Source organism: Marmota monax, unplaced genomic scaffold, assembly GCF_021218885.2.
Source record: "Marmota monax isolate L192 unplaced genomic scaffold, Marmota_monax_Labrador192_F-V1.1 WCK01_AAM20220418_F8-fsc00243, whole genome shotgun sequence".
NCBI classification, from domain to species: domain Eukaryota; kingdom Metazoa; phylum Chordata; class Mammalia; order Rodentia; family Sciuridae; genus Marmota; species Marmota monax.
In genome coordinates, this window is record NW_026694604.1 from 840,309 (window position 1) to 867,323 (window position 27,015).

Below are 27,015 nucleotides of genomic sequence, written 5' to 3' on the forward strand. Positions count from 1 at the left end.
GACTGCCAAGCCCAGAAACTCCAGGAACTAGGGGAGATCCAAGGTCAAAGGTCTTTTCTGCTCAAGCTCTGGGGACCCCTGGGGATCCTCTGGGAATGTCACGTAGAAACTCAGAGTGGGCCTATGAGATGAGGACTCACACCCAGGGAGGTGAACACAATAGAGATGCCCAGGAAATGAACTGCAGGGCTGGGCCCAGAGGACCTGTTTTAGCACAAGTGCAATGAGTCACAGAATCAGGGACATCCTTCATCTGTAAAGACCTTGGAACAAAGCAACCTCCACCTGACTGGTTCCATCTGCTCCATCCCTAGATCATAAGTTTCACTGCTAGAAGGGATAACCCTGTTGTAGAAAAGACAAAATCTTAAAAGATTTTGAATCTTTTAAGAGCAGAACATGGAACCGGAGAAGTCAAAGCTGGGAGGGACCCAGGGACCAGAAACCTGAATACGATTCCACAAAGACAACTGAGGTCTAAGAAGGTCACATGACTAGTTCAATGCCCCACAGATTCTGAACATTAACCAAATCTGTAAAAAGGGGCTTTGACTCTCACATCCCCCAGGGAACAGAGAAAAAGTGTGTGCCAACACCGGTCACAGCTGGGGTGAGATCTTCCACTGGGCATTTTTCTCTCCCAACTGTAGGATCCGAGGCAGGCGTCACTTGTGTCTCGTGGCAGGTGCTGGCCTTACCTTGTCACATGAATGCCACTCCTTGGGTTGGGTTCTGTGCTGTCAAAGCTGGAGCTGCTCTAGCTACCGACGACCTTCCTGCCTCAGATGACCAACCCTTTTCTCTGCACCCCACAAAAACACAACAGGAAACAGAACTGTGATAAGGGACCCACAAAATGAAAGCTGGCTCCTGAGGGTTTTGTAAAGGGGGACAATGCTTTAGGAAGGTCCAGAGGGGTGGGGTTCCCAGGTACTTAGCTATGCTGAGACTAAAACTTCCAATGATCAGATCTAAATATACAAGCTGGTGTACACATGTGCACACACATGATCACACATGTATACGCTCTTGGCCTGTGATCCCATGTCTTGATCTAGATATTGTGATATTAGGGGTGCTGAACCACTGAGCGACATTCCCAGCCCTTTCTAAATTTTTATTTTGAGATAGTGAGGTCCTAAGCAACTTAGTGAGACCCTAAGCTGCAGATGCTGGCCTTGAACTTGTGATCCTCCTGCTTCGATCTCCAGAGTCACTGGGATTATAGCTGTGTGCCACCATTCCCAGCTAGGCTTCACCAGTCTTGTCAAGCAAGATTTAAAAAACTTAAAGGCAGGAAGCTGGGTATGGTGAGGCATACCTGCAATCCCAGCTACAGGAAGCTGAGGCAGGAGCTTTGCTTAGGCCCAAGAATTTAAGGTCAGTCTGGGCAACATAATAAGACTAAGACCCTGTCTTTAAAAAAAAAAAAAAAAAAAAAGTTTAATTTTAAATTTAAATGCCCCCCCACCCAGTTTTCATCAAGGGACTCATAAAAATATTGACATTCTCTCAAAGAAAAAAATTCGGGAGTCTAAGCCACCTGTGAGCCTTCCTTGAATCCACACTGCCAAAAGCAAACCACCATCCTCATTTCTTATTCTCCTCCATTTCTCCACCTCTGTGGGTCTCAGCCTTGGCTACACATAAGAATCACCCGAGGAGGCAATTCCCAATGCCCAAGCCTCATCTGGATCCAGTAATTAAAGCAGAATCTCTGGGGCGGAACCCAGGCTGCGGTATTTTTATGTCTCTCCCGGCTGATTCCCCTGTACAACCAAGGGTAAGAACTGAGGCACACATGAAGTGAAGGTCAAGAATCCAGAATGAGGGAGACACAGGAGGTGGCCCAGGGAGCCCGAGGGAGCCTGACTGAGGGGCTCACGTCTCCACCCCAAGCATGCCTGGCAAAGACAGCGGGGACTGTCCCATGCTTTTGCCCTAATGACTGCATGCATCTTCTTTGGGCTCGGGCACCTTCTCAGCAGCCTGCAATTCAGCCCCATTGGCTGCAGACTGGAGGGGGGGTGGGCAGGGCAAGGGGCGACCCAACAGGCTGCTCAGTGAGATGGAACGAGAGCCTTTTGTAAGGAGACGCTGGCTGCGGTGGTTAATTTCTTAATGCTCATCGCGATTCCGTTCACGGGAGACTCTCGGAATGTCTTTATCCATCACACAGGGTTTGGGAAGATGATAAATTAATATCGTTATCAATGGAGGCGCTGCTGAAATGGTCCAAGAGCAAACGTCTTCTTTGCGGACTTTAAAAAAAAAAAGAAAGCGCTCCCAAGTCCATAAAGAGAGACAAATGGTAAACAAAACCTCCTATCTTTTGAAAGATTCCAGGACGAGTATCATTCACAAACCGTTCCGTGGAGAAAAGGGGAGAAATTTATCTCATCTGACTTTGTATAGGACAACGGCCCGCACCATAATGAGGCCGTGCCCGTGCTGTGAAATTGCACTGAATAGCCGGAGAGTGCACAGGCCTGTCCCCTGGGCATGTTTATTACGGCCCTTTGTACGCACCAACCCTGCCAGCCCCACTCTGCTTCTCAACGAGGGGAGGGGAGAAAAGAACCCAACAAATTTGTTGCTATGAAACTTCCCAAATGGGGGAACTGCATAATAACGTGTGGAATCAAATGCCCTTGCTCCAAGCTGTTCTTGTCGGGGTCCACCCCTGCTCTACAGTGAACAAGGTCCTGCGTCAGCCAATCACCAGCCCTGTAGATGGGTGGCCTCGGCCCCCTGCCTGGGCCCCTCTTGGGCCCAGAGAAGTCAGGGATAAAGAGGGCCCCCAACGCCATTCCCAAGCCAACTTGGGAGTCCAGAGCCAGTTGTCCCAATTCCCCTGTGAAATTCATTTGAACCAAAGTGAAGAAGTGTGGCCTTCACTTGAGGGTTCCCTGAGGTCAATCTCAGGAGAAGGGGGCCGAGGCCAGTGTCACACACACCTACAAGGTTTGGATGCCTGTGACAGCAAACTGTCAAAATGCTGGAGGCCAGTAGGCTTCCTCCCAGGGAAGGAAGCATTTCTTCAATCATGTGGCCCTCAGAAAGCAAGGCAGAAAGACCCCCGTGGAGGCGGTGGTGGTGGTGGTGATGGAAGAAGGGAAGGTATTGACAAAGAAACCCTGTGTGAAAATCTTGGGGGTACACACAGCCCCCCAAGCATCTTAACTTCTCCTAAAATTGGTTCCTGCCAAGATCTCTGAGTCTCTTTGTGGTGGGAGATGTCCCTTGGAGGAACTGAAGATTTAAAGTTCCCACATACCCTAAAAGGATGAGTTAGGAAGAGAATAGGGGACAGATGTGGAACTTTCAAGAGCTGTCTTCATTAGGTTGTTGGAAATTTCTGGTCACATTTTTGCTCCTTAATCAGACAGCAGATTTTTTTTCTTCACCAATCAAGAAGGAGGATCCTTTGGGCTATCCTTTTCCTCACCAATCCAGAGACAGAAACCTTGAAGCATTGTCTTTCCTCACCAATCAGGCGGCAGGTTCCTTGAAGCATTGTCTTTCTTCTCCAATCAGGTGGCAGGTTCCTTGAAGCATTGTCTTTCTTCTCCAATCAAGACACTGAGAGTCCTGACACCCTGCCTCATTTTCTCAGCAGGATGTAATTGTCTTCTCCCAGGAATTCTTCTCCCAGAGTTCCCATCGAGACCGGGGCAGCTGCTGTCCAGGACTGAAAATGCAGACAGCCACCTAGGCTAGCCCTAGCTTTTTAAATCAGGAACAGGGACAGCCCCTCATCTGCCTGCCTCTGTTCCCCCCTAGAAACCAGCAAAGGAAGCTGAGCGTTGGTAGCCCTTCCACCAGAGAGGCAGACCCTGGAGAATGAACCTGAACCTTGTGGCTTCCTGGCATCTCTCACTCTGAGCAGTAAGAGGATAAGAAATGTCATGGCCGTTTTCCCTACCCTTGGCAACCGACGGAAAGGTGGAGATGACCAAGCCTCGTTTCTTCCTGCATCTCCAGGGAACAGGCATTTTTGTCCTAACAGCAGAAAACAGCAGGCCAGGATATGAGCAGCGCCCCCTTTCCCTGGGCACAGGGCTGCCCACCTAAGTGGCTTCTATGGGTTAAAACTTCTTGGCTGAATCTCCAAGAAATCTATGTGTCAGCCAGCTGTTTACAAGACCCCTGGCCTCAATTTCTTCTGTAAAAATGAGACAACAAACACTGGGCACAGGCAAAGGAGCTGGATGCCTTCCAACTCTGCACTCAGAAAACCCACAGCCATCTCTCCCTGGTCTTGCCCTGATCATACCTTCCTGACACTGCAGACCTTTCTAGGGTCCCTTCGCCTGGGCCACTTCCCTTTTCCAAGTCTCCAGGAGGATGCTTACCTGAAATCGTTGTCTTTTTTGATATGGAAACAGCCCAGCTATCTTTCTGCTCAATTTTCTTCTGGCAATCACCAGAGGCCGTTAAGTCCACAGATCTGGAGACAGCTTGCTTCATCTTGGAAGCCACCCTTACTCATCTATGTGCATTTGGAATCAAAGGGCTCTCTCCTGGAGGAGACAAACTGGGAACCTGGTAGGGTTTCTGTTTTTGAGAAGAGGGTTCTGCACAAGCAGCGCTGGCATCATGCTCAGAAAGATGCATGCTTTGTCAAGCTCTCTGCCGCTGTTGCGAAAGCCTTAATTATTTTTGAGTAAGGGGCCTCATATTTTCACTTTGCTCTGGGCCCTGCAAATTATGCAGTCAGTTCTGCACACAAGTGCCCAACATCTGGTGGATTTCCTGTGACGAAGATGATACTTCAATCAAAGGCTGAAACCCAGAAGGGTTTCTGTACTGGACTCACGTCTGCCATGGCTTGGGGACCTTCTGTCAGGGTCTACACAAGCCTATGTCAGGACCCCGTGTATGCTGAGCTGTCGGCTGGAGCTCTTGGAGATAAACGTCTTCCTGAGAAGCCATGCTCGCGCCTAGCCCTGGGCCCCATCTTTGGGAGCAAAAGAACCCTGGTTCCTGGAATTCCCAAAAGCTAGCATGGGGGGAGGGTACTTCTCACCCTCCAACATCACTCAGTTCTCTGGCATTTCATCAGCTTCTCTGAGTCATCTGACCATTGCCTCATTTTTGTTGGTGGGAGAAAAACAAACAGCAGAAAGTTAAAACGTTAGTGCTTGCTTCAGTGAGCGAAAATAGAGTCTCCGGTCTCTCTCTCTCTCTCTCTCTCTTGTTTTTTTTTTTTTGTCCTGAGAAGTAAAGCTATTTGCAAATGGATTAAATGTTCCTTCTGAGACCCTGATCCTGAAACTGCAACCTCTCTGCAACTGTGCGTGTCTATGTGTGTGTGACAGGGGGTGGGGGCCCATGCACACACATCCAAAGAACTGCGTCTGCGTCTGCGTGGGTTTGGGAAAAGAGGGTCCTTTGTCCCGAAGGTAAGCCTGGCGAACATGACTCGCGTCCCTGTGGTATGCAGCACACCTGTGCAGAGGAGAAGCTCAGGAGGGGGAGGCGTCAGCGGGCCAGCCCTGCACCCTCTTAGGGGATCACACCTTCTCCTTTCTTCTCCTTTGAGCCATGTTTCCATCGCCCCTTTGTTTTGGCTTACACCTTCAAATACCAGGGAGGCTGTGTGTGTGTGTGTGTGTGTGTGTGTGTGTGTGTGATGACCTCAGTCTACACTCCTCTGTATGGAAACTAGAAAAAAAAAAAAAGAAATCACAAAGGAGAAAGAAAGGAAAGAGGTCAAGTTCTGTCCCACCCACCCCCCTCCAAGCGCAGCCTACCTTTGCAGGCCTTCCGGTGGGTGATGGGCTTGCCCATGTCACGGTAGTAGCCCTCCTTGCAGTAGTGACAATGGCGGCCAGCAGTGTTGTGGCGGCAGTTCAGGCAGACGCCTCCACTCTTGCGTCCAGACAGCTTGTAGAGCTCCATGTTGAAGCGGCAGCGCCGGGCATGCAGGTTGCAGTTACAGGCTGCAGGAAAGACAGGCAGAGACTGTGAGCCAACAAGGGTGCTGCGGAGACAGACATCATGGGGACCCAGAGAGACTCTGTTTCCAATTGCCCCCAACTGCCCCCTTCATCTCCACTCCTGATCTCGGGAGGCAGTGTCTCGCCCCGGGAGCTCTTCCCGGGCTTCCTTTGTTTGCACCCGTCAATATGATTGAACACCTCAGGGTACCAGGGCTGAGGCTCCCACCAAATTCTTGTGTACAAGTCCTAACCCCAAGTACCTCAGAATTTGACTATGTTTGAAGACAGGGACTTTAAAGAGGTGAATGAATTAAAATGAGGCCCTTAGGTGGGGGCCCTACTCCAAGGTATTCCTATAAGAAGAGGGAATTTCTCTCTTGAGAGACTCAAGAGGTGTATGTGCATAAAGGAAGGACCAGCTGAGATGCACGGTGGTGCACAAACTGTAATCCCAGCAACTCAGAGGATCACGAGTTCGAGGCCGGCCTGGGCAAATTAGCAAGACCCTGTCTCAAAATAAAAAGGCTAAGGATGTAATTCAGTAGGAGAGTATCCCTGGGTTTAATCCCCAGTACCAGGAAGGCAAGGACATGTGAGCAGCCAGCCACCTGCAAGCCAAGGGGAGAGGCCTTAGGTGAAACCAACCTTGACCTTGGACTTCCGGCCTCCAGAACTGGGAGGAAAAAAATGTGTTTAAGCCCCACAGCCTGAGCATACTCATACACTGCTTCTACGCTGGCAGGCTCCCACTCCCTAGAGGACCCCAGGGCCCAGTGCCCTGTCTTCCCTCCCAACATCAACCCTGTGGGCTTCCCATCTTGTAGAGGCCTGACCATCCCTGGGCTTGGGATCCCCTGCAGAGGACCCTTGGCTTGGTTCTCTCTGGCTTCCTCCCAGCCAGGCTTGCTTCCTTCCACCTACTCCTTATACACGACTCAGGACTTGGCACCCTTCCCCCGCCAGCCCTGATGCCCTCTGAGACCATCTTCTGCCCCCCTAACCACGTCTGTGCTCCTGACTTAAAAACGGATATTCCCAGCTTGAAGCCTGGGGTCTCCACTGGATGTAATAGTGCCTCCCTCGTTCACTCCTCTCTACACTGTCCTCCCACCGCCCTGTGTTCTGAGCTGAGGGTTCTGGGTGACCTTTACCACGGTACAGTCAGTCAATCACCCTCCAGATCTGCAGGACCTATAACCCCGGATTCAACAAGTTATAGATCCAAAATATTAAGGGGGGAAACAGCATCTGTACTGAACATGTACTGACTTTATATGTTTATTTTTATAATGAAATTATTATTTCATTATTTTTATTATTATTCCCCAAATAATATAACAACTATTTACAAACCGTTCACATTGTGTTTGGTATGATAAGTCATCTAGGGATGATTTAAAGTATATAGGAAGATATGTATAGGTTCTGGGTAGATACTTCATTTTAGGCACTTGAGCATCTGTGGATGTTGGTTTCCACATCAGGGATTCTCTATGGCTACCCAGGGACGACTGTCACCAGAGCAGGAATTCCTAAGCACCAATCTGAGGATGCCCATCAGGATCAAGTTGAAATCACTTATCATGGCCTTCAAGGGCTCTGAATCAGCCAGTCCTGCCTACCGTCCAGCTGCAGCTCTGCTCACCCGCCCCTCCCTCTTCCTGCTTCAGTTGGGCTCAACTTGTTCAGTTTCCAGAGTGAGCCATGTGCAAGGACTCCCCACCTGCCCCCTCCTGGCCTGCAGGTGCTGCTCCTTTCCTCCTTGGACACCCCCTCTTTGTCTGACTGCGTCCTTCTCATGTTCCAGGTGTCTCGTGACTTCAAGGTCATTTCCAGGCCCATCTCCACTGCCCCCCCTCAGCCTGGCCCAGGCACCAGCATGGCTCCCATAGAGCCCTCCTCACCCCCCCCCCCAATACCTGCTCTCCTTGGGCTTCAAATTCTGGGATAACTCCAGCTTGAATCTGACTACTCTGGCTCCTTCTTTGACTTGATCTGTCTTAGATCTGGACTTATGTTAAGTACATTCTAAACCACACCTTTATGGAATTCCTAAAGAAATATATGTATAATGCCACACTCTTGGAAAACAAAATCAGGGAAAAATATACTACTATTTCCACCAACCAGTGTTAACCTAGGGATTTTTGCTTCCAGACTTTCACTAGCTTTGGCTCAAGTGTGGAGCTACTTTTTTTTTTCCCCTATAAACACAGATGGATCATATCTGTATACCTCTAGATTTTGCAGGGGGTGGTTCCCAGGGATTGAACCCAGGGGCACTTAACCACTGACTGCATCCCCAGCCCTGTTTTGTATTTTATTTAGAGACAGGGTCTCACTGAGTTGGCTCAATGCCTCACTGTTGCTGAGGCTGGCTTTGAACTCACGATCCTCCTGCCTCAGCCTACCGAGCCACTTGGATTACAGGAGTGTACCACTATGCCTAGCCATTCTTCACAACTTTTAAATGTTACCTGGTACTGTGTTGGGAATTTCTTGCAATCTAAAATAGATGCATTTAACAGCAGAGTTTCCTAGGGTTGGACAGCTAGGCTGTTTCCAGTTTGTCACTATTATAAATAACACAGGGAGCCAGGCATGGTGGCTCATGTCTATAATCCTAGGGACTTTGGAGGCTGAGGCAGGAGGATTGCAAGTTCAAGGTCCACCCTCAGTCACTTAGCAAGCCCTGTCTAAAAATATAATAAAAAGGGCCTGGGTTGCAGTTCAGCAGTAGAGCACTTGCTTAGCATGTGGAAGGCTCTGGGTTTAATCCCTAGAACTGCAAAAAAATTTAAAAAGAAGAAAAAAATAGCACCATGGTAACAACCTTCGAACACAATGGTAATCACCTTGAACCACCTTGAAACACATTTCTCAAGGCAGAACTGTGAGTCAAAATTTTGGTTCTACATGTTTTTAACTTTGGATCCAAATGGCCCAATTGCTGTCAAGAAAGACTGTGCTGGCTCACTCTCCCAACAGCAGGATGTGACAGCTCTTGTGTCGCCACACCCTTGAGAAAAATGACAATGCACATTTGTTATAAGTATGCTTCTTTTCTTTAATCTTTGCCAATCTGTCTGGGGGGAAAAAAAAAAACTCACACATGATTTTCATCTGCATGTCTTTGATTACGAGGGAGGCTGGGCATTTCTCTGAGTGTCTATTTATATTTCCTGAGCGTGCGCCCACATTGCCTGTTCATGCCATTTGCCCAGTTTTCAAATAAGGTGGGGTTTTCTTCGCACTGTCTAGAGCTCTTTCACTATTGTATTTAAAAACATTTCTATGATACAAATATTTTGGCCCATTTCTTATTCATATGTTATTTCTATTCCTGATTTGCTTTTAAATTGCCACTTTAATTTTTCTCTGATGTTATAATGCATTCCTTTAAATGCTCTTCCTAGAGTCAGCCCCCCCCCCGCCCCCGCCATTCCCTCCCTCACTGGTCACTCAATTATCAAGAGGAGACGGAGGATGGCTTTTGGAGGAAGTGCTAAGACAGTTTACACCCTGAAGTGTGGAAGCTGCTGGAGGTCAGATTAGATCAGAGGACACCCCCGACCCCGAAGAGCTTTCCCAAGTGTCCCTCAGCTGGGGTCCCCAAGAACTTAGTTCACCCAGGTGCAATGAAAGAACGCTGGTACCCTGCCCTCCCCATGGGGGATGGTCACACTTAAAGTACATTCATCATTTCTTTGGTCTAACTCAGCTAGATCAGGGGGGCAGGGTGCTGTTCAAGGACATGAAGTGACCAACTATGGAGCCAGTGAATGGAGGGACCCAGTTTTCTAGCTGCTGACCCACAGCCCCCAGAGCAAAGTGTCAGATCCCTGGAGGTCACAAGCAGGCCTGGACCACAGCCCAGAATCTAGATCTATCCTACAAAGCACAGAAATCCCAGGGCCTGATACACCTGTCCAGGGCCAGGGATCTGGAAGAAGCACCAGGTCTCACTTCCTTTGCCTTTTATATGCCTTGGAGTGGCATCTTTTGGTTCTTTTTGGAGACTGGTTTCATCCTGTGTCCTCCCCTATAAAGGAGGCTCCAGCTGTCCACTGAGGGGAATCAATGGACTTCTGAGCCCCTCCTGGGGACCCTGAGTCCTTCCTGAGCTTCTAAGGGGAAGCCAGAGCTGGAATCTCTCTTCTATATACACCTCACACCAACAAAAGGTTCATCCCAAACAACTGGTCACACAAAAGAGAGCTCTGAGGCCCAACTTCAAAAAGCAGGGCATCCCCCTCCTCCCTCCTGCTTCTCGGAGCTGTCAGGGACTTCAAGTGACAATTGCCCACGCTCAGACTTCTGCAAAGTATTTTACAGCTTGTTTTCTTTTCTCTTTGTTTTATTTTCTCTACACAAATGGAAAAATGCATCAGGCGAAGCGGCTCACATCTGGATCCCTCTGCTCTACCCAGAGGTGTCACCCAATCCACCCCCCCAGCCTGTCCCAGCTCCTGCCTTGGAGAGATACCTTAATCCTTCGTGCCTTCCTGTTTATCTTCTGCTTCTCTCAGAGGCAAAAAATATTGGGTATTAGTTTCATTATCAGATTTCAAGGCGGGAAGGAAAGGGCAAATTTGTAAGAACTGAGGTCAGCCTGGGAGAGAAGGGGGCAGGGGAAGCAGGGAAACTCCTGAGGACCAGCACAGGCCAGGACAGAGTCCTGCCTGGCCAAGGGGTCCCCCAGCTACCCAGAGAGACTCGCTTCCAGCTATCACCCAAGGATCATCAAAGATGTACCAGGTGTGGCTACACTTTAGACATAAGGCGTAAGGAGGGATAGGGTGGTGGGCGAGGGGGCCTTCCCAACTCCATGCCAACCCTCTCTGACACAGAGAGGGGACCAAGGAATAGGGTCCTAGAGTCCTCTCCCAGCAGAAGTTCCTCTAAGTCCTACTATAGCACAAATCTATGGCCAAGATTCCTTAAGCCTTTCTCAGTCTTCTTCTACAAAACTACAATCGCCCAGCCCCTCACCACCCCTCAGGTCAGTTCCATCCAACACATTTTTCCATGGCACTCTAGCTCCACGCCACCCACTGCCGTGAGCTGTGTGGCCAACAGAGATGGATGACTCTCAGCTGTCCTGGGGCTTCTCTCTGATAGGGGGAGGGCCAGAGAAGCCTCCTATTTACACATCTTTGATAAAATGGGACAAATGTGCTTGTCGGCTGTGTTGGTTTGCTGAGGAACAGGCAAGGTGTTTGCTCTGACACCCACTGATACAAAGCAAGCCTGGATACACTTTTGTTGCACAAATGAAGAGAAAGAATGTCCAAGAGAGAAGATGGAGAGATAAATGGGATGAGGTGGTAGATAGACAGGGGGGTAGATGGGGTGGACAGATGGACAGATGGATTGGTAGCTGGATGGGTGGAGTGATGGATCAATGAATGGACAGACTGGGTGATGAATGGATGGATGGATCGATGGATTGGTACATGGATGGATAGATGAATAAATTGGTGGATCAATAGATAGATGGATTGGTGGATGGATGTATTAGCAGGTAGGAAAGTAAGTAAATAGGTAGACAGACAGGTAAGACAGAGAATATACTGCCTAGACCAGACCCTGATAAGGCATGACCTTGTGATGATACTTTTTGGTTTTAGGATACCGGGAATTGAACTCAGGGACACTCGACCACTGAACCACATACCCAGTCCTATTTTGTATTTTATTCGGAGACAGGGTCTCACTGAGTTGCTTAGCACCTCACCATTCCTGAGGATGGCTTTGAACTCACAATCCTCCTGCCTCAGCTTCCAGAGCGGCTGGGATTACAGACATGTGCCACTGCACCCAGCGACATTTTTTTTTTTTTAATTGATGCTTTAAACTCATCTTGCTGTTTTAACTCATCAGTTTGACTTCTGTCCATTCAAGTAGTCTGAGAAGCTTTAGGGGGAAGAACACACATCTAAGTGCCATCGACTCCAACCCAGGACTCTAAACAGGTCTTGCACAAAGACTGAGTCTGCAAACCCTAGCTGGATGATGCTGGTCCTCCCCAAAAGACCCAGATAAACTAACCTCCAAGCCCCACCAAGACCACCCCAGGCCCAGAAAGTGTTCAGCAGACACTGTTGAACTATTTCCTGACCGTATCTCTCAGGGACACTGGTCCTGCCTCCCCGAAATTTATGTGGTTCAGGGTTCTGTCCCTGGTCTTGGCCCCAGGGTCCCCTCTCTGCCCTCTTAGCACACAGGATCTCTGTCTTCTCTCCCTCCCAGGGTAATTCTTTTAGGAAAGCTGCCCCATGTTGTTTATGCAGTATATTGGGAATTTTTGGACTTAATGTGTCTATAGCTGAACTAACCAAAATAACCGACCCATATAAAGCACCATCCACAGCCTGGGGAGTTAGTATCAAAGACCAGTTGGGCTTCCAGTTGGCCAGGAAGAGGGTAAGTTCCCCTCTGGATCTGTCATGATTAGAGGCACATTTCAACATCTCCAGAGCACAAGGGCAGGCTGGGTGTGCCCGGCACATGCAGGGACTTGTGGTGCTATTTCCCCTACTGGTTACTTTGCTAATTACATCTGGAGTGCTGGTGTGACAGCACCAAGCCAGACAGAGTCCTGTCTTCAGGATGTTCCCATCTCAAAGGGGAGAAGGATCCATAAAAGATCTAGGATTTCTAGCTTTGAGCAGAACTATCAGGACCAACAGGGATGTCCATCTGCTGGGCTCTTTTGGAAGAAGATGACGAGGACAGGACCCGAGAAGAGAGTCAGAGCCCAGAACATTCTGCCAGCACTGCTCCAATGTCACTTGCGCAGGGGTCGCCTGGGGCTCTGTCTAGATGCATTCTCCCAAGCCCCCCCTCCTCCCCCGTGACATCAATACTCCTGGCCTGCAGGCCAGTGTAGACCAATGGAACCAAACAGAACAGAACCCACTGTGTGGAGAGAGAGCCCTGCAGGGGGTGGGCAGAGAAGAGAGTTCATGATGGGCAGTCTGCAAAGAGGACAATGGACAGAGGTCTGGTTTCATAAGAAACTCTCCTTAAACAATTGGTACAGAGTCATAAAAATATGTGAGAGCTATTTTTAAGAGTTTGAGGTCGCTTGTATTTCCTTTTATTTATGACTTTGCTCTCTATTTGGTGCACTATTTATTTAGAAATCGTCTGCCTTTTGTTTATAAATTTTAAGTGTTCCATGTCCAGTAAGTGTCCTTCTGAGGCCAGATTTCAGCATCTCCTGAAATGGCTGGGCTGAGCAACCACAGAGCCCACACACCTGGTTCCCAGCAGCACCCGGATATCACCCTCACTGGACTCTCAGAGGGAGGGGCTGAGGCACCATGGGCCCAGGCATTTCTGGAAACCACAGCCTTTTGTGTCTACCGGTGAGCTGGGCCTAAGAGAAGTGATCGTGAACATAGATAAATTTATAAAATAATCAAAACCCAGATTATAGGTTTCACTTTATCATTGGCAAACCCAATGGCAGGTGGATTGATTTGTGTCGTCAACACGTATGTACTGAGCACCTACCATATTCCAGGAACTACACAAGGAGTTCTAACAGGGAGTAGGGCAGAATCTTTGCAGGTTCCCAGGTGTGGCTAACGCTGCTGCCACTGTCACTCCAAAGCCACCACTCACAAAGGTGGCTAGAACTTGTCACTAGAAATGTCAATTGGCCAGATACAAGCTGCGGTGAGCAGCCACGAGTGAGTCAAAGAGATTGTTTACTAAGAGGACATGCGTGGAGTCTTCGGGTTCTAGTTAAGGCTCTAGGGTCTGAAATAATTTGGGGCTGCCTTGTTTCAAGTTCAATTTTAAAAGCCATCGGCAAAGGTCCCCACGAATGGGGCAACTTGATTGTGTGAAAGAAGAATCAACTGTCCACACTGGGCAGGACAATCCAGACGACAGGAGAATGTTCTACGGGACTCTCAGGGATCTCAGCAAACTCAGGAGGAAAGTAGTGGCCTCTCAAGACAGGAGAGGGGGCCACCAAGGAAGGACACCCCCACCAGAACCTACTTCTGCATAATGGCTCATTCAGTTCTTCATTCAACAAATATCAATGGAGCCCCTTCGAGGCGCCAGGCTCCTCAGCAGAAGCACAGCTGCTGTGTGGCTGTACTTGGCTCTGGCTAAAACAGATTATGGCCCCTTTGGCTTTCTCTCCAGATGTGATTTTCAATTCAAACAGCCCCCACCAGGCTCAGCCAAAGGATGCTTCTTAAAGCTGGTGCACAGGTTCTCTGGAACTGTCTGCTAATTCTCCAAGTGCAGAGCCCAACCCCAGAGCTTCTTCCCAGGTTGTATAGGGGTGTGAGACTGTGCACATCTCACAAAGTCCCAGGTGGCCTGAGGGACACACTTTGAGAACCACCACTCTAGAGAATGCAGAGAGGCAAAGAGGGTGCCTGGAGCCCTGGGAGCCAGGGGCTTATGACACAGAAGCAGAGCCTGGGTGAACATAACCATTACTAAAGTCACATCACACACAGCCATATAGCATCACTAGGAAAGAGAGGTGGGCACGATTTGGGAGGACTGAACTCTAGCCCCAGGAGTGTGACCTTGGAAAGTCCACCTGGCTCCTCCAAGCCTCCATCTTCACACCTGAAAAGATGAAGACATTTGGATCTGATGATCTTTAAGATATCTTTCTGGCTCCCCCAAAACCTATGTCTCCGTGACACCAAAACTCCTGGGAGGGTTGGGGACAGATCTGAACATTCACAGATGTGCTGGGGAGGGTATCCAGGAGTGCAGGAGGGGAGTGCTCAAGGTTTCCGCGATGAAGATGATGAGATTGTGAAGAGTCTCAGGGTGGGACTGAGCAGAGGGGACAGGACCACGGAAGGGACAGTAAGACCACTCCCGGGCTTAGGTGGATCACAGAGGGGACTCTATGACACCACGGACTTGAGAGGGAATCCTGTGGGCTTCCATCTTGCTGACAGTAGAAGTGACAGGTCTTTACTGGGTGACAGCTTCAGGAGGGGAACAGGCTGGTAACTTGGAAGGGGACTGGACAGAATTAATCCCTGGGTCTTTGGGAGAGAAAGGATTCCCTCCAGGGTAGCAGGCGGAGGAAACCCTTTTGATGCACAGAGCGCAGTAATCCCCCCTTATCCAAGGTTTCGAGTTTCCAACATTTCAGTTATCTGTGGTCAACTGGGATTACAAAAGAGCGTCATGGCTCAGTGACCCAGGATCCCCCAAGCAGATGACCCTCCTCCTGACATATCATCAGAAGATAAAGAGTCACGGGACCCTATATCACAATGCCCAGGTCACCTCCCACACTTCATCATGTAGGAACCGAGTCACCTCAAGCCATCACAAGACAGCAAAGGCAGCACAGTAAGATATTCTGAGAAAGAGAAAGAGCCCTTAACTTTTATTACAGTGCATTTTTATATCTGTTCTATTTTACTATTGATTTTATTGTTGATCTCTCACTGTGCCTCATGTATTAAGTGAACTTGATCATAGGTGTGTGTGTGTGTACAGGAAAAACACAGTAAATATAGGGCTTGGTTCTATCTGAGGTTTCAGGTATCCCCTGAGGCTCTTGGGTATCCTGCTTTGGGGCATGCACAGGGCTGGGGGGGTCTTGGAGGAGGATTTCATGAAACGCAGACACCAACAGGGACCCTCCTGGTCAGCCTGAAGGCCAAGTTCTCACAGAGAGGCTTCCCCTTCCTCTCTAAGTCAGTCCTCTGAGGAGCCTGGAGGCCTGCCTGGCCACAGCCATTTATTCTGAAGCTCCAATTTGAAAACAAAATCCCCCGGCCACTTCCAACCCCACCTGGACTTTATCTCCTTTATCAGGGACACAATGGACCAGGGTGGATCAAGGTGGTAGGGTAAAAAAAAAAAAATGTGGGAAATGCTTTGGAACTCCAGTCCCCTGAGTGAGAGGACCAGGGAGGCCGGCCAGCCAAAGACGGCTTTAGATGGTTTCTGATAAAGTCCCTGGAGATAAGTGGCCTGTGTTTGTCGAGGGCTTAGAGAGCTTTAGCCAAGTCTGATCACAAAGGGGCCCTCTGTCAACAGTCCTTCAGGCCACTAATAGGGCTGAACAAACACTACAGTAACAAGTTCTTCACACCTGTGGAGCTTGGGAAAGGCCCCACTCAAGAGGGCAGACAAAAGGGCTGAGGAGAGGGAGCCTGGGCCCCTACCCAGCTGGGCTCTCCCGGAGCATCTGGAGAAAGGACTGGGGTGGGGGAAAGATAAGTCCAAGTCTGGCAAGCCCCGGCCCCTTCTTCCACCAGAAAAGTGAGCTCCCACTGGTCAGAGAGACCCACTGACCAATGGGGACCCAGCTACAGGGTGGGAAGGCATGTTTCTCTGGGCTGGGACCAGGGCCACAGACAGGATTAAGGTATGGGGGTTAGAGGGTCCAGAGAGCACCGCCGAGGCCTTGTGGCTCTTTCTCCCCCTGTGTGGGGCCACCGTCCCCTCCCCTAGTTGACTGCGGGGCCATCTCCCAAATCTTCTTGACCTCATCATCATTTTTTCCACTGACTTTTTTTTTTTCCTCTGTAAACATCTTAGCCTTTTCTTTCCCCTGCCCTTTTTTGGCTGCTACGCCTCCCCCTAAGGCTTCCAAGCCATCCCCTCCTAACTAACATCTCCCAGGCCCTTCGCTGAGGACAGCACAGGCCTTCCCGCACAAACATCCTCCTCCTGGCCCCGCGGGGAGGCCCCTCTCTGTGGAGGAAATGCCAAGGAGGTTTTGTATAAGCACCGAGCAGTCACCGATTCTTGGTCTGCAGAGTTCCTCAGATCCTCCCTCTCCAGAGCCCCGGCCCCAGACAGCTGGGTGGGCCGAGAGTGGGCCTCACTCTGGCTTGACACCTCCCTCAGGGAGTCAGCCTTAGCCCCTACCCCCCATCCCCCACTATATGGCATTCCCAACTCTAGGTCTTCCCCACCTCCAAGTGGCCCTCCACCCCAATCCCTCTTCAAACCTTCCTCTCATCTTGTGACTGCCATGTTCTGGAACCTTCTGTGGCTGCCCACTTCCTTCAAGATGCAAACTCCCTTGCCCTCAAGGGTGCAAATTGTTTCAAAATGGAGGTGCAGAGACTCCCAGGGGTCTTGCTTCTTCCTCATAATAGGGCCCCATGTAAACACCCAACCCCACTCCCATCCACATGGAACAGGAAAGATGTTGTTCCCTGAAGGAGAAACACAAGGGCTCAGGGCTGGTGTAGCCTGCTAAGGTCTCCCAGTTTAACCTGTGGTCACAGAAGACATGAGAAACACGAGGACCTGGTGATAGTGTGATTAACTCCTCACCTGGTAACTCAGGGGCTCTTCCAGCCAGCAAGGGGTCAGGGGGGTGGTCTAGGGCAGAAAGAAGTTGATGATCCCCATCACTACCACCCTCCCGCCCCTGGGGCTGCCAGAATTCCTTCCTGAAGACACAATTTTCAGAGAAGGGGCTGTCTGGGCAGAGCTCCCCCCACAGCTTTGTTGCCACGAAATCCTCTTTGCCTTGTGACTCGTGGGCTCCGCCAGATGCCTGCTCGCAGCAGCAGCAGGGGGCTTCTTTCCAATGGCTCTCCCCAGAGGTGCTGCGCACACTCCGTGAGCTTTCTGCAACCAACATATGAGGGCTGACTTGCCAGCAGAGCTGGCCAAGCCTGGCTCCCGGCTCCCTGGAGTCATTTCCCATCTGTAATGGGTCCCATCACCAAGGCTGGCACATGCCAGGCCGGAGATCCAAGGCGGGATCCAGCGGCAGTGGGGGGGGGGGGTTGCTGGCGGGGAGGGGCTTAATGACTCGCAGTCTCTCTGTTCTCCCCACATCAGCCTGGGAAGCCTGTGATCTGGACACCTTCCTCTCCATTCATTCGCCACCACCTGGGGGGCCTGCATCCTTCTGTTTGACCGCTTATTTAACTGACTCTCTGGTTAACTTTGACTTGAGTTGGAAGCTCCAGAGAACAGCCTACACTACCCTCGGACTCCAGACTGCATGCCGAGCCCTGCAAGGGCTCACAGAGGGGACTGGCTGAAATTGGGGTCCCGAGAGTCATTCTGGGTCAACACCCACGTATCTTCTCATTTTCCTAATTCACTCTCCAACTAGGGATGCCAGATTTCACAAATGAAAATACAGCACTCCCGTGTAAATGTGAATTGCAATGAACAATTTTTAGAATATGCCCCGAGGCTCGCAGGGCAATCATAACTCCAACACAACCTAGATCCCTATCAAACCTGCCCTTTGCCTAAGACATGTGACTTCAATGTGACAGATTTTATCAAAGGCAACTCTAATTTTCTCAGCACCTGTGGGTCCTGGAAGAGGTTAAAAGGTTCCTTAATTCAACAGGCCCAGGAGGGCAGAGGCCTGTTTGAGTTTTTTGGTTTTTTTTGATTTTTTTAATTCAAAGAGCTGTCTGATTCTTCAGTTCTTGTTTGTTTAGTGTCAACCTGTCCGTCCCTATTCACTTCTGTTTGTCCACTACTGAAGAGAACAGAAGCCCTGTGCTGGAGGCCATGGGGTCCTATGAGAGAAGGCAAAGGATGCCAACTGTCAAATGACCCCCCAAATGTATTCCCTTGCTGTATGACACCATTATCACTACTGAGAAGACAGGTCACCTCTCTGCCATCCCCATGCTTCTAAGAGCCCTGTTATTCCTAAGCACGCCACAACTCTCCATGCGAGGAACCCCGACTTCACATGCAAAGATCTCTACATGGTAGGGGTACAAGCAGAAGGAAGGCAGGTATGATCTGAGTGGCCCCAAATCTTTACCCAAAGACTGTTTTCATCTGGGCATGTTTTGTGTTGGAACTGATCAAAATCTGAACCCCAACTCTGAATCCAGTTCTTTTAATCAAACCAATTAGGTATAATTTATTTAGAGATGGGTAAACTATTTTTGAGATTACTATGAAAGACCTTAATTAAAAATCATACTGCAGAAGAACACAAGTGGCCCACCACAGCACAGAGGGAATGACAGGGGACAGCAGATTCCAACTGACCGAGGGAGCTGGTGACCGAGGGCCACCCCTAGGAGATAGTGACCTTGCCGTCCCTGAAGGCATTCAAGGAAAAGAATGAGGAGATTCCAGCTCTGGGGAGAAGGCAGAAACAGACTGAGCTAATTCTTTGCAACTCAGAGAGCTTTCAAAGAGAGCCTGTCCATCCTGGAGCTGGGAGATACCTCCAAGTTTGAGGTTAGGACTGTCCCTCGTAACATTCTGACACAGAAGTTAGTGATGGGGAGTCCGGGGTGCAAATAACCCTGGGTCCCCTGGATAGGGACTGTGCATGTGGAAAGTAGACCGCAGAACTTCCCTGAGGCAAATGTGGGGGATGGATGTGTAAGAAAACAAATCCAAATAGCCCTTCTGACCCAGGCACAGTGAATACAGGCTCCCACCTGTTATCCCAGCAACTTGGGAGGCTGAGACAGGAGGATGGCAAGTTGTGGCAAGCTTCGGCAACTGAGCAAGACTTTGTCTCAAAAAAAATAAAAATAAAAAGGGCTGGGGGTGTAGCTCAGTGGTAGAGCACTTGCCTAATATGCACAAGGCCCTGGGTTCAATCCCCGGTCCTGCAAAAAAAAAAAAAAAAAAAAACTAAGACAATCTTTCTAGAATAGTGTTCTAAGTTATCCATGATGGCAGAAAATATAAACTCTTCCTCCTGGAGAGACAGTCAGTGACTCTGCTTCTGCCATCTTCTGAATGGCCTTTGGGGCAATGCAGTGACAGAGAAGTGGCAGTGATTTTAGCCAGAATATCAGCCTGAAATGTTTCAGGGTTTCAAAGGCTTCAAGGTCAACTGATCTGCACACGGGCACCAACACAACTCACTGCAGCTGGTGCCTCTGCGTTGGGTTGCAGCCAGGATGCTCATTGTTGATTATTTGGAACATCTCTTTCCTGTATTTAGGAATGGTATATCACCCCAGAGGCTCAGCAAGAACCCAACAAGAGACTGATCCTTACGGGAAAGGGGAGCCTGTGGCAAGTCAGCCCCCAACCCTCCTCTTCCCAGTTGTTTTGAGGGTGAGCAACATGGCTGAATGCTTGGCTCACTGGTCATCCAAGACATTCTGCTGCCTTGCTGTTTCAACACCAAGAGGGTACAGAGGCCAGGAGTCCTCCCCAGATGTTCTAAAGACCCTCAAGTCCCTCCAGCCCTGCCAATCAGCAGAAGGTTTGAGAGGGAGGAGGTAACCAAACTCTCTTCTGCTGGTTGCTTTGGGTCTGGATCTCACGGTGTTGCTAAGAAAGGCTGTCCCCTCGTTGAGGCCTCACCCCCAAAGTGGGCAGGAAGGTGCTAGAACGGCAGCATGTCCTCAAAGAGTGAGGAGCTTCTGAGAGCGCTCAGACGGAAAAGATGGAGAATAGATACCAGGCCACTGCCTGAAGGATGAGGTGGGCCACGGGAGGAAGAAAGTGAGAGGTGGGAATGGAGGGCAGTACTCAAAGATGGAGCCGCTGACACCTGCCATCATTGCTCGCTTTGGTCACTAAAACAGGAACAGGTGATTTGCCCAGAGTGGCTCTGTGCACCAGGCTCCAGGGGTCTTTTACTCTTCCCAGTTTCCCTGTGAGGCTAGGACTCTCTAGTCCCCACCCTGCACCTTAAACACCCACGTCACATCCTGAACATGTGCCAAAGAGATAAATGAAGGATGTGCATGAAAGAGTCCCTGACGAGGGATCTCCCAGACTCGAGATGGCTCCAGCCATCCACTTTGTGATTTAGAAACAAAATCTAATCTTCTTCCAGACCCTGGGAGCTGGGATGGAAACCCAGTACTAACCCTTGTGCAGTTCTAAACCTTATACTCATCCCTCAGTATCCAGGGATTGGTTCCACGGATTCCAAAGTCTGTGAGTGCTCCAGCCCCTTATGTAAGATAGTATAGCATCTGCACATAACCAACAACACAATCCTCCCATGTACTTTATATTATAGAGATGATTTAAAGTATTAGGTATTATACTGTATTAGGTATTATAAGTAATTGTAATATGAGGTATTATAAGTAATTATAATACCTAATACAATGTAAAAGCTGGGTAAATAGTTGTTATACTATATTCTCTAGGTAATGACTACAAGAAGTGTGTACATGTTCAGTACAATGCCACTATTTTGCTGACTATGTTTGACCTGATGTTGGTCAAATCTTTTGGCTTAAAAGCCATGGATATGGGGCTGGGGATGTGGCTCAAGCAGTAGCACACTCGCCTGGCACGCGCAGGGTGCTGGGTTTGATCCTCAGCACCACATAAAAATAAAATAAAGATGTTTTGTCCACCGAAAATTTAAAAAAAAATTTTTAAATATTTTTTAAAAAGCCATGGATATGAAGTTCCAACTGAACTTTCATTCCACTAAAGGAAGCCAAAAAAAAAAAAAATGAATTCACTGGGGCCTAATATCATATACTACTTATCCACTCAATGTTGCTCACAAACACCAGGTGGGGAAGGTTTTGTTATCCCCATTTTACAGATGAAGACATTGAGGCCCCGGCTGAGCTCACAGGAGTAACTGGGATTGGAACTCCACCCGGCACCAGCTGACTCCTGGCACTTGTCTCTCCCAGGGGCCAACGGTGAGGTTGAGTCCTACCCACTAGACCTCCGCCCCGTGACTTGTTGGTTTTGTAACCAGAATAGAACTATTTAAGGCACAAGCTGGGCTTGGTGCGGTTATCTTATGACAATAGCTCCTCTCAGGTAGTCTTTGGAAATGTTTTTCCTGGCCCTGAAATTAGGGGGGGTTTGGGAACCAGACAGGTTCCTTTACAAGTCGGGGGCAGGGGAAAGCCATGTGTGAACGCCCCGCATTTCTTGGCCCTGGCACTTCTGGCTGCTTTGAATGTGGCTAATTCCCCAGGCGTCCTCTGTAATTCCACAGTAATGTGGCTTTAATTGTCCCCAAAGCGGGCCATTCTTCCTTTATTGTGCAGTAAATTTCCCTCCAGAGTTCAGATTTCATGCGCCTGCCCCAGCCGCAGAGCCAGCCAGCCTGGGGTGGGGGGGTAGGGAGGCAGCCCTGTCCTCATGACTGGCCTCTGGTCCTAGCCAGTCCAGCCCCTTCTCCTTCTCTGGCCCTGCCATGGCCTGGTGCTCCAAACGGCCACAGGGTAGACATCAGGACCCCCCGAGGGAGGGGCACACTTGAGGAGGCAGGGATGCTAGTCTGTGGTTGTCTGGAAAATGAATTAACTTACCAAATGCAGACAAGATGCAACCGTGGGGTTCGGTAGACTGCAGTCAGGACGGCTTCCCTCCCCTTGCTCATTCCTGTCACAAGCAAATGCCACTGAGCCAGGGGAGCAGGTGCTAAGAAAGGTCTCTGGGAGCCTGTTCTAACCTCCCACCTGCGCTGCTGGGGCCGGTCATCGGGCTCCTCCTGCTCCTCCCTGCTGGTCAGTGAAAGAGAGCAATTACAAGCACCCCATTATCAGATGAGATAAGGTGGGGGGAACCCTCCGACTCCCTCAGCCTCATTACAACGTGAAGGTGAAGAGGGTGAGTCTGGAGCCAGATCCGTGAGTTCAAATCCTGTCTGTCACAGGCTAGCACTGGGCACTTGACCTTGGCTCTGTCTGTTAACCTGTCAGCTTCTTTATCTGGGAATGACAACAGCCGTGGTGCCTGCCTGTCAGTGTCGCTGATGTTACCTCCACCAAGACGGACAACACAGCTCTAGATTTCCCTGCAGGTCTAACACTGGATGCAGGGGACCCATCAGAAATGACCTACAGAAATGACCCACACGCTGAATGAGCTCGTCACCAGAAGACAGATATAAAAGCAGATGGCAATATACTCAGGACACCACACCAGGGAGATGTCACAACCAGTGGTCACCCATGGGAGCCCCTGGGCCTCTGCAGCCTCAGTCCCTAGTTCCTCTCCAAGGGGTCTCCCTGTTTAATATGAGACTTTTCTTGCAATGACCTGACATAACTTGTGTCCATATCTATATATTGAAGATCCTGGGCTGCTCACCGTGACAACCTTATCAGAATCCAAACCATCTAGAACATAACAGAGAAAAATCTGGAAAGAAAACCATTTCTCCAAGCAGTCAAAAGAAGGGCTCTTGGGGCTGGGGTTGTGGCTCAGCGGTAGAGCGCTTGCCTCTCACGTGCAAGGCCCAGGGTTCGATCCTCAGCACCACATAAAGATAAATAAATAAAATAAAAGGTATTGTGTCCAATTACAACTAAAAAATAAAAATAAATAAAATAATAAATAAGTAAATAAAATTTAAAAAAAGAAATAAATAAAAGAAGGGTTCTTCCCTGCATGGTCGTTGCTAATCATTCATGTGGAATTCAAACACCCTTCTAGGCCCGACTTTGACAGCTAGGAGGGAGACAGGACAGGAAGGACCAGAAACCTAATGAGCACAGCGATGTGAGGTGCCAGAGAAGGGGTGGCTGGCAGCACACCTCAGCATTCCCCTGTCAAAGGAAAAGAGAATGACTGGTATTCAGAGTGGTGGAGTCCTCAGAGGTGATGTCAGGCACCCCTTAGGTTCTGCCTGAGGAAAATGCACTCCTGTGAGCTCCTGGGGGATCTCTTCCTGAATGGAAGGCTCAGGCCGTCCTCCTCATTCTGCATGTCCTCCCAGCATCTGGGTCACACCTGTTTCTCTGCACTCCTGCTCCCATGCTGGGTTACACGGGCATCAACTTGAACAAGTCAAGGCCTCAGGTTTGTGGCCCCTACATTGCTATTACCTTCTCCTCTCTTTTCCCATGCAAACTTTGGGTCCTTCTGCAAAAAAAAAAAAAAAACCAAAAAACCTGCCACAGGGAAGATGGACATAAACCCATGACCACCTGTCTCCCCAGGTACCCCCTGCTACTCTTTCCAAGCCTTCGCTCAGCTGTCCCTTCTTAGCAGTCTGGCCCTCCGTTGTCCCTTCCTGGCTTGCATTTCCTCCATATCACCTGGGAGTTGACATACAATTTACATGTTGATTCTGTCACCCAGCAGTAAGCATGTACTTTACGTATCGTTTTTATTAAATCAACTTGTAGTTTCTGCACGCTTTATACACTGACTTTGTTGGTTATATTACCTTAGGGCACACATAGACAGTGGTCCCCTAATATCTGCAGAGGATTAGTTCCAGGACCCATGCAGATACCAAAATCTGAGAATGCTCAATTCCCTTATGTAAAAAAGTGTGGAATTTGCAGATCACCTGTGCTCATCCTCTCATATAGTTTAAACCTCCTCTAGATTACTATAGTACCTAATACAATGTGAATATGATGTGAATAGTTGCCCCACTGTATTGTGCAAGAACTAATGACAAGAATGAAAAACTTTGTACCTGTTTGCTGCAGGCATAATTCTTTTTTTTTTTTTTTTGTATCAGGGATTGCACCCAGGGATGTTTACCCGCTGAGCCACACCCCCAGCCCTTTTTATTTTGAGATAAGAGTCTTGCTAAGTTGTTTAGGGCCTCACCAAATTGCTGAGGCTGGCTTTGAACTTGCAATTCTCTTGCTTCAGGCTCCCAAGTTGCTGGGATTCCAGGCAAGGGCCAGCTTCCTTTTGGGGTTGTCTTGTTTTGTTTTTGTTTTGTGCTGGGGATGGAGCCCAAGGCTTTGCACAGGCCAAGCATTTTGTTCTACCACTGACCTGCATCCCCAGCCCACAATTTTTTAAGAAAATGTTTTTCAATCTGTGGTTGGTTGAATGCATGCACATGACTGCCCCCTCCTAAGGGCCACCCCTCCACCGCGTGTCTCCCAGTGACCACCTCTCAGCACTGGCACAGCGGCACCTCCATCCCCTCTCCTCCCTCTCACTTTTCCACCCCTCCGCTCTGCCTCTCTTGACCCACCACCCACCAGAATACCCACACTCCCACCGTCTGCGTCCACCACATCACAACGCCAATTCCCATCTCCATCTCTCATGAGGTCCTTGGCAGTTTATATGGTGGTCTCCACACTCTTCTGCAACTTGCTCGGCCCTTGATATTCACAGTTTGGGACTCACAGACTCAACCCATCTTGGATTGAAGATATTCGGGGGAAAAATTGCATCTGTACTGAACACGGACGGATTTTTCTGGTCCTTATTCCCTAAACAATATAATGTGACAACTATTTACATAGCATTTATATGGAACTAGGTATTACAAGTGATCTAGAGATGATTTAAATGGTATGGAAGGATGTGTGCAGGGAATATGCAAATAGTGCACCATTTTATTTTTTAAAAAATAAATCAGATTTATTGAGATAAATTCACATTTAAAATTCATTCTTTTTTTTTTTTTTTGGTACCAGAGATTGAACTCAGGGACGCTCGAACACTGAGCCACATCCCCAGACCTATCTTGTATTTTATTTAGAGACAGGGTCTCACTGAGTTGCTTAGCACCTCGCTATTGCTAAAGCTGGCTTTGAACTTGTGATCCTTCTTTCTCAGCCTCCCGAGCCACTGGGATTACAGGTGTGTGCCACCGCGCCCGGCTAAAATTCATTTTTTTTTAAAGTACGTAATTCAGTGGTTTTAAGTATACTCACAAAGTGTGCAAGCATCACCATTATCTAATTCCAGAACATTTTTATCACCTCCAAAAAGGAAACTTGGTGCACCTTAATACTACAACATTTTATATAAGAGACTTCTGCATCCTCAGGTCCTCAGCATCCCATGAGGTGTCCTGGAACCAATCCCCTTTGAATGCCCAGGGACAACTCGACTTTCTTCCTTTGATTTTCTTAGCAGCCCACACGCCTGGCTTTTATCCTACAGTGCTGACTCCCTTTCAGGCTTGACCTTCTTCATCCCATAATAATTAAAGCTGGTCTTCTAGGAGAAATGAAGCCATCTCTCTTCTTATTCCACTATCTTCCTTGGTAATCTCACCCAACTCAATTATTATCTTCTTGGGGAGAGATAACTCCCGAGTTTATATCTCCGGTACAGAAATTGTCTTTGAGCTTCCGACTCGTTTATCCAACTGCCTACCCCACATTACCAATGGCTCAAAGCACTTTAACTTTACATGGTCCAAGATCAAAGTCGTGCTATTCCCTCCCAAACGCAGTTGCCTTCCAGGAAATGATGCTTCCGTCTACCCACATGTGCAGGCTGGAAATCTAAGCATCCCTTTGCCATCCCCCACTCCCCAAACCCATTATCGAATCCATCACCAAGTCTTATTTATTTTTAATTCCCAAATCTCTCCAAATTCCTCTATTTCTTTCACTAATCCAGGCTACCATCATTCTTGACAGATACAGGGTCGTAAATTTGGGCTTTTGACCCTCCTCAAAGTTGGCAGGTGTGTGCCACCGCGCCTGGCTAAAATTCATTTTTTTAAAGTATGTAATTCAGTGGTTTTAAGTATACTCACAAAGTGTGCAATCATCACCAGTATCTAATTCCAGAACATTTTTATCACTCCAAAAGGGAAACTTGGTACACATTAATATACTACAACATTTTATATAAGGGATTTCTGAACCCTCAGAAGACCACATTTGTCTCCTCTGCAATGTGAAAGTCTGCACCAGGTTTATTTCTCCTCACACAGCAAGTGTGGTCTCTTTGAGAGCTTTATTGGCTTTATTAAGACTTCCTACCTGGGGTAGTCCAGCCTTTATCTGGTCCTCCAAGTCCCACAGAGCCATTAAGCAAGAGACTTAAGGCAACAGGGTTTGACCTACACCATCACATGCAAATCTGGCTCAGGTACTTGCTTACCTCCATAAATGAACTTTGCTTCCACTTTGGAGACCACAATGGATCCCACTCTGGGAACCCGCATGGTGGTGAAATTTGAAATTTTAATTTCAAAATTGTGTATTTGCTTCTTTTTAAAATATTTCATTCTGCATGTTGTTTCTGTTGTTTTCAGAGGTGTGACATCCATTCTGCGACATAGCCAGAAGTGGGAGGGAGTACAGACATCGAGAGGAAGGTGATGATGTCACTCTTGGTCCAGAGCTCCTGCTGCACATTACCATCCCAATCAATGACCTTGCCTTTTCATGGTGACCCAGGGCACCTATGGCCCACAACCATAGGACACAGTCTT

General features: G+C 48.8%; 1 protein-coding gene across 1 annotated transcript in view; it reads right to left on the bottom strand.

Annotated features, from left to right (window-relative positions):
* Ntn1 (netrin 1) overlaps positions 1-27,015 on the bottom strand; it is a 176,761-nt gene that overhangs the window by 59,753 nt on the left and 89,993 nt on the right. The window contains exon 3 of the mRNA XM_046422151.2: positions 5,757-5,945. Coding sequence (XP_046278107.1) covers positions 5,757-5,945 — 189 coding nt within the window. The remainder of the gene's footprint in view (positions 1-5,756; positions 5,946-27,015) is intronic.